The following is a 12,377-nucleotide window of genomic DNA, read 5'->3' on the forward strand; positions in this document are numbered from 1 at the left end:
AATACATAAAACAAGCATATTCCGGAAGTCCTCAGAAACAGGACTACTTTAGGAAACTCGATTTTTAAATCATGTTTTTTAAGTTATTGAAAATCAGAAACCTTTTGGTGCGGGGACTAAATTATTTATATTGTTAAACAATATCTATGCTATTTATATGTGTAATAATAATTATTATTAAAAAATACTACCGTTCACCATAGACTAGACTATAGTGCACTCTTTATTTCCTCATCAGACAAAATAATGTATCATGACATTTCTGTCCGAACAAACAAAATGGCAGATTTATTCAAAATCCAGAAGCCCAAATATAAATTATTGTCTATATACGTGTTAGAAAATTATTTAAGAAGGTATTTGTATTAACGGATATGCTACATTAGATGTTACAAACAACCTTGTTATAACTGTAGTGTTGTCAATATACGTAGGTACCATGACATATAATGACGAGTAATTCTTTGTTCTTAAAACTAAACTAAAATATACTAAACTAAACTAAAATAAATAAATAGATTTAAAAACGTATTTTGACATAATTCATAAGTGAAGTTATGTCAATATACGTATAGATAAAAGATTGATGTTTGACTATTTTATTCTTATTGTTTGTTCTGTTGGAAAGGTATAAAAATGTGGCTTAATGGATGAGACGGGTTAAGTTTTTGTGATTATATTCGAAGTGTTGTGTTATTAAAGTGGTGTGTTTGTGAACCTCGAGTTTCTTTTCTCGCCGCCCCTAACATACGTAACATCGAACAAATGATAACGAACGTTTAACTTTTATGAAGTCCCCCGTCAAATTTTCCCACCGGCTCTCAGACATGTCGAGGAACACCACAAAAGGAAACTTTGTGCATTTCCGCCCCGACAAGCGTGAAATTCGACGTGGGACAAGCAATTCTACCCCTAAACGCATTTAAACAAACGTTGTTAGCGGATCGTAAAGTACAAACGTGAATTAATTAAAACAGATTTATGAAATTCCTGCCTATATTATAAAAGCGATTTTAGAAGAAGAATTTATAACTATTTTACTTAAGTCAGAAGTGATTTTTTTTTTATTCTCTACAAGTTAGCCCTTGACTACAATCTCACCTGATGGTAAGTGATGATGCAATCTAAGATGGCAGCGGAACGCTTAATCGCTTGGCGGTACGTCTTTTGTCAGTAGGGTGGTAACTGGCCACGGCCGAAGCCTCCCACCAGCCAGACCTGGACCAATTAAGAAAACCTCAATCGGCCCAGCCGGGGATCGAACCCAGGATCTCCGTCAAGTAAATCCACCGCGCATATCACTGCGGCACGGAGGCCGTCTAAATTGAAGAAATTAAAAAGAATTGATTTATGGCGTTGGGGTAAGAGTAGTGATAGAGATAAGTGATTTTTAATGATATTTGTTTGTTTTTTTTAGAAATTAAACTATCGTGAGTGTTATTCATATTAATTTATTATAAAATCAGTTAGGATCGCAGGTCGCAAGCTCATGACTAAGGGCCCCGCATGGGTTCAAAACTATTCGGGCATACTCCGACGTTGTAATACATGAGTTAAGCCGTTTTCATAATAAATTCTATCCAAAAAAACCATCGTATAAAAATGTACGGTCTTCTTTTTTTGAAATTGGTTAAAAATAGAGCATCACGTCGCAAAACATGCAAGGTACACGTATTGTGGCCAAAAGTATAAACAATATTTGGTTAAATTTAATCGGTCCAGCCATAAACGATTATATACCGATTTGAATACAACTTAGTTAATAAATTGTTAATAGTTGACATCTAATTTAATACTGACATTTAATTACAAAACCATATAAATTAATATCACAGTAGGTGTGGTTCAATTTTAATAACAAATTGTTTTGTTAATAAACAAGGGAAACTTAGCTTAGCTATCTTAAGCGAGCTAAATAATATTGTATGTATACTGGGCATTACTTTATTTCTTTTATTCGTTTTCCCGATATTTTTTTCATAGTTGACAAAAAGCAGATTTGTCTTACGTGATGTTTAGAAGGAAAACCTTCGCGTATATAACAGAGCAACATTTTGGAGGCATGTAAGAAACTTTGCAAGCATGTAAAAAACTTTGCAAGCATCTAAGTAACTTTGCCAGCATTTGAGTAACCGTTAACCTGAGGCATCGGTGCCTCATGTGCCACTAGCATCAGTATTTATAAACCTTCATGATACCTATACCACCAATAAGAGGATTATGATTAAGTGCATTATAAACCTTCATAATACTAATACGGCGATTCTGCTTGACTGAATTATGCCTACCGATATTACTTGCCTTACAAATTTATACTTCTACAAAAAAAGAAGAACATCAAAATCAACAAATAAAACTTCCCGATAGGTATTGTGAAAAATCGTGTATCATATTTTCAAAATTCCTTCACAGAAACCTCTATGGTAAGCATTCGCAAAGATAGAATAAGCATTGTGCCGTACATACAAAAGCCTTCCGCAATGTAACGGCTACCTGTACCCAACAACGTAACCAATAGAAAAGAGAACAAATCATAGAAAACCTAATGTTAGGACAACATTGCAATTATAGCGCCAATGTCTGGTGTAATTACCTTACTCAATATCAATTTAAATCATTATTATAAGCATTAAATATCTCTCGTTGTTGTAACAAGATACATAAACAGGTTACTGTTACAGTTGAAATACGATTTCTATGGAACCATTCCAATTATGCACAATACGGTATCCGTGCTACTTGAAAATTTTACTTTTTTAGTGAGATTCCTTAGCCCTACATCCAGTAGTCACAAGTCCTGGACTTTGCTTGGTGTTTTTTTCTCTACCACACGATGGACTCGACACCTGCACGGTGAATTCATGGAATGCTAAGATATTCGTCAGGATTCAGAATATAAAAAACTTCTTGAATGTTTATATAATGATTTATTTATTTTGCTATCATCCGCGAAAATGTTACATCATCTTCTTTATTTCAAAGATGTTTTTAAACAAAATTTTAACTATATTTTTATGCTAAAATTTTATGTATCATGTTTAGCAGATTTTATGTCCCCTTAACAATCTATCTATTTTATACTTAACATCAGAAAATGAATTGCAATTTATAAGGAAGCGTTTTAATTTATGACCACAATAAAGCACGCGTGCTATTGAGTAAATTTTCAAAAAAATTAAGTAGATTTATTTTAATACGAGTGTTGCAATATATCCACGGGCGTGAGAAATGTTAAAACTTCAATAAAATTTATTTTTAAGGTTTAGGCTGTTGAAATAGGCCATTATGATGATGTCGATGTAATTATTATCAGTATCCAGAGCCCTAACCACCAGAATTAATAAAAATATTGAAGTATCCGTCTAATTTTGAGCAAGTCCAAAAATGCATTATTCAGTAAACTAAAAGTTGCTTTAAACTCGAAAATTAACATAAAGTTGCCGTCGACCTTAGTCCATAACAGGATGACAATTTTGCCATTTATTTTGCTAACATTGACCTAATTAATGGCTAAGTGATAATCTTCATAGAACTGGAATTATGTAATAAGTAGGTAAAGCACCTACATACAAATAATAATTATACCAGCGATATGCTGAAGGTCGTCATGATATTTTATAATAAATAGTTAAATAATTGCTATTAACCACGTAAAATCGATAAATCTAAGAGACAATGTCCAAGATTCATCAGAAAACTGGCTCCTCGGGTTCACTCGCGAAATAATATTTAAAATCTTGATCAAAAGTCAAAAAGTCCAGGATCATTAAAGACATTTTTGTTTAAAACATAAAATTGTAAATACGAGTACTTACACTGGCAAACATTAACTTCTGATCATTACATAGCAATGATGTTTAGCGGCAGATATGCCTGAGCAAGGCAATACCATTTCATCGAATAAGCTTTACTCTAAAATACCATTGGTACAGTTTTCTACCAGTTTTCTCTAAAATGACTTAACAAGATAAGTATATATGTTGAGGAGCCCTATTAATGTAATACAGTTGTGAGAGCAAGTCGGGTTATTTGTTAAAAAGGAATGTTTATTAAATCCCGGTCGCTCAGAATTTGCGTTTCTGCGAGGTCGCATTTTGTCTCATCTCATATCTGATGAGACAAAATACCTAAGCAATGTTTTGTTGCAAACATATCCAATGTTTGTCCCATTCGCTCACGACCTGTCACAAATGCAAACTCTGAGCGGTCGGGCTTTAATTCCATACCCCTTAATCATCATTCATCATTATCAACCCATTTCCGCTCACTACTGAGCTCGAGTCTCCTTTCAGAATGAGAGGGGTTAGGCCACTAGTCCACCACGCTGGCCCAATGCGGATTGGCAGACTTCACAAACACAGAGAATCAAGACAATTATCTGATGTGCAGGTTTCCTCTCGACGTTATCCTTCACCGTTTGAGGAACATGATATTTAATTTCTTAAAATGCACACAACTGAAAAGTTGGAGGTGCATGCCCTGGACCGGATTGGAACCCACACCCTCTGGAATCGGAGGCAGAGGTATATCCACTGGGCTATCATGTCTCCCTCGTGATTTAGTATGCACTATTGTTCCACTGTCATAATATTTATGAGTGTACAAGATTCGTGAACCAATTAAATTGATAAGATATATAAAGTAATTGCTTTTGTAATACGTAACGGCCTTACATGTAAACGTAAGTGTTTGATTGACTTGTGATTACATACTTTAACGTTTTTAAATTAGGCCTAAGCTATGCGTAGCTGTATGTGGTCTTTATGTTTTAATTACACGATTTCGAAAATTTGAGCCAATTATAAAAATATTTCAGTATATGTTCATACGAATATCAGCCTTAACTGTTTTATGTTGTTGTGGTTATATTTTAATAAGTATATAGTCATAATAATATTTTTGACATGAATTCATTTGCAATAAATACGTTATTTACGACATTCAACTAAATAAATAGTGTGCAAATATGATACATAACTACCGTAAAAAATACAGGCAATCACAATTACCAAAATAAATGAAATGAAATTAAAAAAAAAATACAAAATACAAACAGCCACAATTACTAAATTAAATGAAATAAAATAAAAAAATAATACAAACAGCCATTATTACCAAATTTAATGAAATAAAAAGCTACGGGCGTTAATATAATGTCTGCTTATATCGTTATATTAAAAAAAACACTACAGTAGAGTAATTATATTGTGTGTAAGCTCGCACTTGACCACACTCACCTGATGATAAGTGTAGATGTGGTTGGTGCAAGGTTTATCTGACTTAGATACATTAGGTACACTAAAAACCTAAAAGCGGTGAATAAGAAGCGATGAGTAGTTATTATTTACGGTGATAAACGGTTTGTTATTTTGTAAGAAAAATTATATAATTATACATCACGCAAACGTTCGTGGCACGCTCAGAATCATTTAAAGTAGTATTGCATAGCAATTATTTGCAACATCTTAAATATTTTAATAACCCATTAACAGGTAATCAACTCAAAGAATCGAGAATATCGCAGCTCTAAGCGCTTGATTAATTTATAACATCTCATGTCAGAAACATTTAAATTCAAATAATTTCCAACTAATTTATTTTCATAAACATAATTATGCTTTGACAAACGACAAGCAAATTAATTTTGTTTTATCTTTATTAATCGAATTTTTCTATTTGCGACTCGCGGTTCCACTCACGTATATAGCCTTATGTTTGGCAGCTTATACCTATTCTCAACTAGCGGACGCCCACGATTTCGTCCGCCCTTAGGCCTCCTTAATCCGGCCCTATCGCAAAATCCTTTCTTTTTTTCGAACAGAGGTTTTCGAATTTTCTTGATAAATGACCTTTCGCATTTATATATTAAGATTATGGGCTATTCAACGCAAAAATATTTTACTGAATTCGTGTCTCTAATTAAGGTGTTCAAACAACCAAACAAAAAAATTCTTCAGAGTTTATAGTATTAGTATAAATAAGTTAAAAAAAGCTTGGCACCCTATGGATATTGACATCTAATATGATCAACTCACATCTACGTTACATTGTTTAAAATTTCGTTATTCATTAAAGTGTTTACAATATATTTTAGACGGTCAAAAGCACACGCTTTTACCGATACGAATTAATTTATAAGGCACACATGGGACCCAGGCTTTATGTGAGCAAACATATAAATATGCATTAGACAAATATCAAAAAGGTCCGACCAAAAATGGCCGACTCGTTTTGGGCTTTCCAATTTATTTTACAAGTCCAAACTCTTTTATTAAATCATAGAATGTATGCGTCAATGATCTTAGCCTCGCCGCACACTGGCGACCAACGCAACGCAACGCGACTCTAAAGGTGTGTCCACATTCGTGTCTCCATGAACTCTATGACCTTAAACTGTAGAGAGCGCGTTATTGATTAAATCATCGGAAATCATTTACCTAAAACACCATTTCCCTGAGTATTATCGATTGAGTCGTGAGGCCACAGATAGATAAATGATAGGAAATGACACAATAACAAATGGTTGTTGGCTCGACGACTCAGGTGATAACGCTCTTACTATATCGTTTACTACCTGATGTTCTATCATATTGATAATAGAAACAACTCCAGAAATATAAGTCTGTATAGTTCTGTTACAATTATAATTAATTTAAATATTATTTTTGTTTTCTATGTCAGTAGATAGGCTCTAATTTTCTTTATAATTATAAATAATAAAATTTATTCAACTGTTATTTTCCATTTTAAAATTCCATTTCCAAAACCACCATTTTTTAATAATTTTATTTATTTCTTGGAAGGTCATTGCAAAGCAGAAATAGTTTCTACAATGACATACAAATTACAGTATAATATCTACTTAAAAAATTAAAAAAAAAACATTGTTTCTTCTTTAAATATGATAGTCAAATACCTATACAGTCAGGTCGGTTATTTTAGTTTATTTTTTTCCATTGTAATGCTTATCAAATATCATTTACATAATTTTTTTTGTCGCCAGTGTGTTTGGGCCTAACATTGTGATATGTCAATTTCATAATTAAAATGCGTTTGACCGTGTTGCGAAGGGTTTCAAGAGATTAAGAGGGCCCAAATTGAATATTCGGGCGTACGAGTTAACAGTGGCGTGGATGAAGTTGGACACAATTAAAAAAGATCCGACATGAATTACAACCTGACGTCAATAAGTTAATTTAGTTTCGAAAATTATTAAGTTTTCGACTTTAATCATCTTTTATTAACATTATCTGACTATAGGGATAATAGTAAAAAAATACGCTTAAATTTTAATTTATAATGAATAGAATAATTATTATAAGAAACTTATGACTCCGCGCGGTTTCACCCGCGTGATTCCCGTTCCCGTAGGAATACGGGAATAGTATATAACCTAAAGCCTTCCTCGATAAATGGGCTATCTAACACTGAAAGAATTTATCAAATCGGACCAGTAGTTACTAAAATTTTCAAACAAACAAACTCTTCAGCTTTATAATACTAGTATAGATACACACCATCTAATTGTTCACCCAGAGGCAAGGTACCCAATAAGCCCCTTTGGATGGCAAGGCAAACCTTTGGACCAGCGCCAGCTCAGTGGTCACCTGGCGCATGGATCGATATAAATTTAAATTTAATATACTGTTTATCAATAAGTTAACCAAATGAGTATTAGTTTATTTTATTTTTGTATTCAGATTGAACCGATTTGAAAAATTATTTCACTGTTGGGAACCTACACTATCTCCGGGCGCTATAGGTTATATACTATTCCCGTATTCCTACGGGAACGGGAAATACGCGGGTGAAACCACGAGGCATCTGCCAATTTTAAAATGAAACTCATTTAAATTGTATTAATTTATTAATCATTAATTAATGAGAAGGTAGAGTAAAATTATGTCCAATCAGACAATGACATAACAGCTGACTTCGAAAACGACAGTCATAATAAACTTAAAAGGAAACGAGTTTAATAATGCGTTGATCCGGCATTGCGAAGGTCATACTATCGTTTGAGACGAGAGCCTGCGATATCCAGACATACTTCATTTTAAAAAGACTTTTTTTATTAAAGGCTAACATTTTATATAGACTTTTTTGTTCAAAGCTAACATTTTATAATTTTTTTTTATTCGAGGGCTGACATTTTATAAAGACATTTTTTTATTCGAGGGCTAACATTTTATAAGGACATTTTTTTTATTCACGAGCTAACATTTAAAAGGACTATTTTTATGGAGATATAATTTCTCACATCTCCTAAAAATCCTTGGCAAAGTTTCTTGTAGGCTCTTCTCAGAAGTCGCGTTTAAAACCTTCGTAACTTTAATATTAAGTTTTCGACTTTAAACCAAACCTTAAACCATTACAAATCTAAAAACATTATCTGACGTTTCAAAAGTACTTGTAAACAAATTTTTGACTTTAACTTTGACTTATGCCTAGGATAATAGTAAAAAAATTACGCTTTTTACTTGGACGGCTGAAGGTCTGGACCCTTGAAGCCTTCTACTGTTCAAAGCCACCACGATCCAAACTCCGTAATGAGCTACCGTACTTTCCTATGGTAGGAGCATAGACTGACAAACTTTCAGCATTCGTAAAATGAGGTAAGTGTGGCTATCACAGGCTACTGGTTCATTTGTCCATTGCCGGAACGCTACTTGTCAGTAGATTAGGATACAATTCGACCGCAGGCCGGTGATTCATGAGGAAATTATCACTACCTCGTAACATAATAATGAATTCCAAAACGGATTCCATAGTTCCAGCCTTGATCCGGCCTAAATTCATTGCATGAAATAGTGTTTCATTGCGCAAGCTGATTAATGGTTGCCATGGCCTGCTTAATGTTTAGAAAACGAATTTTTATGCATACTTCGAATAGTGCAATAGCTCGTTTCACCCTTGATTTAGCCTAAATTAGTAAGGAGGGTAGGTACACGAGCCTAAAGAATATCATAATTAGCTTCGATTATAAAAAACCTAGTCTTTTTTATCATGTAGGTGATTTTACTAATAATAATAGTAAAAATCATTTATTCTCTTTGATCTTATACTAAAGATTACCATTATTCTAACAAAAAATATTTTAATTTTTTTGTTACAAAAAGAGATCACCATAAGATTCATGCTAATGAAATATTCATTGTTATCATCATTGAAACTTTTATGTTCCCTTACATTAAGAGCCCTGTCACACTAGAGTTTTTCCAGTAAAAGCTCTTTGAATGTATGATACAAACACAGCACAGTAGTGCGATTCTGTAACAGTGTTTTCATAACTCATAAGTAAGTTTCGAATTCTCTTTTTTCTGTCTATAGCTTTGTGTTAGACAGAGAGTGTTTTCATAACTCGTAAGTATGTTTCGAATTCATCTCTATCTTTCTCTGTTTTTAGCTTCGTGTTAAACACAGAGAGATATAGACGAATTCGAGACTCACGATGTCGTGTTATAAAAACATCTTTAGTAGAATAGCACTACAGTCTGCACAGACCAGTATTTATTTTTAAAAATTATTATATATTGCCTGGAGATCGTTGTAAGCGATAAATCTTTATAAAATATGCGCATTTATTTTTATCTAAGTTAGAATTTCCTTATACATCAATAACTATATTTCGCTTCAGATACAGCAGAAAAGATGATATTGCCTCCCGCCCTTCACTCGCGTCTGTCGTCGGACTTTGTTCCTCATCAATGAGGATGGAGTTATATGGTTAGCCGATAGCATCGTCAGTCCACAATTTAGTGTCTACGCACCCCTTATACATTTTATTAAGACTGGTAATTATGGAATACTGATCTTTATTGTACGTCGACCAAATTCGAAGTTTCACTCCAATGAATTCCTGTATCGAAGTAACCGCTAAAACCAGTGTCGTGGAGTTGAGAAACCGCAACAGAACATCGAAGTGAAAAATTGTTGATCGCTTAATAATGTGCTTAAACTGCTACTGTGGCCCTTATTGCAAAATCCAGTCAATCTTACTATAGCATGCTTATTGTTAATTGCGCTGAAATTGCATTTAACTCATATATTTTATTTTAAAAATATTTATAATTAGATATCTAAAAGATATTTTACATACTGTGTTTAGTGCACCTGCACACCATTTTATTCATCATCAAGTCAAATTCATGCATGTATGTGCATTCCTCGTAAATAAAGGTTCACTAATGAAACAGGTACCATTTCTTATTTTTTATTGTAAGTAATAAATAATATATTTACAATTATTTGATTTACAGCTGTACAACAAACAATAATACTTAAACATTATTTAACATTAAAAAAAAATCGTGAGCAAAACATAAGTAATTCCCATATTTTAATATATTTCCAATTAAACTGTTTTTTTTTACTTCTTTTTATTTACACACAATACATTTATAAAGAATGGTTAATTATTCAGATTAAGAAAAAAAAAGTGCATATGAACAAACCATGCAATTAACTAGTCAAACATTCACACCTTATATACAATTTACAAAAGACTTCTAAATAGTACTACTAAACAGGCCATTTTCACAACAAATATGTCATAGGTTTGTTTTGTCTGTCTTTAGTCTAGGGCCGAGAAAAACGAAAAAAGTATTATCTTTGGCCCATTTGCTAGAAAAATGTATTGCCCGTAGTCAATCTACAGTACAAGCCAACCAAAATTTATCTTGTTTGGAAGTTATAAATTAATTAATCAAATAACTCAATGGCCAAACAGTCTAGTAATATAAAAACAAGTCTTTTCAATTTACTAGGAAAATAAATTACACGTAACATGCTATTCTATTACCAGATCCCAAAGAGGATCAAGTTTAAAAATGCTATTACCAACAAACTGGGTAGGGGATTTAAAATAACCATAATGAGACAACTACAAAGGAAGTGTCAAATGGTGGTAAAAACTGAGGGCCTAGTGGCAGTTTGATACTGTTACCGTCACGTAACGTAAACTCGAATTTCTAAGGCATTGAAACAACGCCATCTAGTGGCACTACTGCACAACTGTTTCAATTCCATATAAATTTGCGTAAACGTCAACGTGATAGTAACAGTATGAAAATATTGAAAACTCCCACTAGGCACACTGTAGCACTATCCTGTCATATTTTGTAACTCGACAATACGAGTCTGGTCCTGGTCTCTACCTCTTTCTCTCTAACACGATACTATACATAGAGAGAGATAGAGACGAATTCAAAACTCACACGGTCGACTTATAAAAACATTGTGACAGGATACCGCTACTGAGATAATATACACTAGAAATATCATACAAAATGGCTGTAATCAAGGTATTTACATGAAAGTAGAACATAATTTACAAGAAGGAGAAAGAGTAGGAAAGGTGGATTTAAAGAAATACCTCTAAGCTGACGTTGAATATTTTTATTAAGCTTAGAGGAGTTTTATAAGAAGTTTAATTTGTGGATGATGATGTGGAGGTTAAAGAAAATAGAAGAAGGGAAGAAAGAATATTCGGTACAGTTTTATCTCATTACCATGCATGCATAGAATCATCATCGATCACTGATGATCATTTCAATCATCATCAATGATCAACAATTTTAATGCATTGAAATTGGTGATAAATAACATAATCAATACTTTTAGTTGTCTCGTGTGATTTTTTTGACAGTTCTAACTATAGCTGGGCAAATTCGTTCATACACTCCCGATGGTCCGCACGCATGACTTCATACCCGCGCAGTCCTTCCCCTCACGTCACCCGCATATCATGGGAGTGTCATCAACGAATTTGCCAAGCTATACAATTTGCTATGACGTCAGTTCTATCGCCCATATTTACCTTGGGAGCCTGGGGCTTGGAAGCCGTAGCCCGAGGCGCCTATAACAACACCGCTGGTTTGGCCGTTGTCGGCGGATGGCGAAGGTGGGAACACAACAGGGCCTGGAATTAAAAAAAATAACACTTAAATACAATCAAAATCAAAATCAATCCATATTCGGCTCACTGCTGAGCTCGACTCTCAGAATGAGAGGGGTTAGGCCAATAGTCCAAAACGCAGGCCCAATGTGGATTGGCAGACTTCACACACCTAGAGAATTAAGAAAATTCTCAGGTATGCATGGTATCCTTCACTGTTTGAGATACGTGATATTTAATTTCTTAAAATGCTCACAACTGAAAAGTTGGACGTGCATGCCCCAGACCGGATTCGAACCCACGCCCTCAGAATCGAAGGCAGGGGTCATATCCACTGGGCTATCACGTCTAATAAATACAATACTAAGAACATAATACCAATCCAGATATTCCGGATTTCCTTGTAGAATTGTTTTTTCTAAATGTAAAACTTATTCGATTACGTGGAACATTTAGAGATGTTTTATTATATTTTATTCGC

At 33.6% G+C, this 12,377-nt stretch overlaps 1 protein-coding gene across 2 annotated transcripts in view; it reads right to left on the reverse strand.

The window, feature by feature from the left end:
* LOC112044397 (uncharacterized) overlaps positions 1-12,377 on the reverse strand; it is a 75,046-nt gene that overhangs the window by 13,187 nt on the left and 49,482 nt on the right. For both annotated transcript variants that reach the window (XM_024080233.2, XM_024080242.2), the window contains exon 4: positions 11,819-11,920. In XM_024080233.2, the coding sequence (XP_023936001.1) occupies positions 11,819-11,920 (102 nt within the window). The remainder of the gene's footprint in view (positions 1-11,818; positions 11,921-12,377) is intronic.

This window comes from Bicyclus anynana, chromosome 9 (assembly GCF_947172395.1).
Source record: "Bicyclus anynana chromosome 9, ilBicAnyn1.1, whole genome shotgun sequence".
Taxonomy (NCBI): domain Eukaryota; kingdom Metazoa; phylum Arthropoda; class Insecta; order Lepidoptera; family Nymphalidae; genus Bicyclus; species Bicyclus anynana.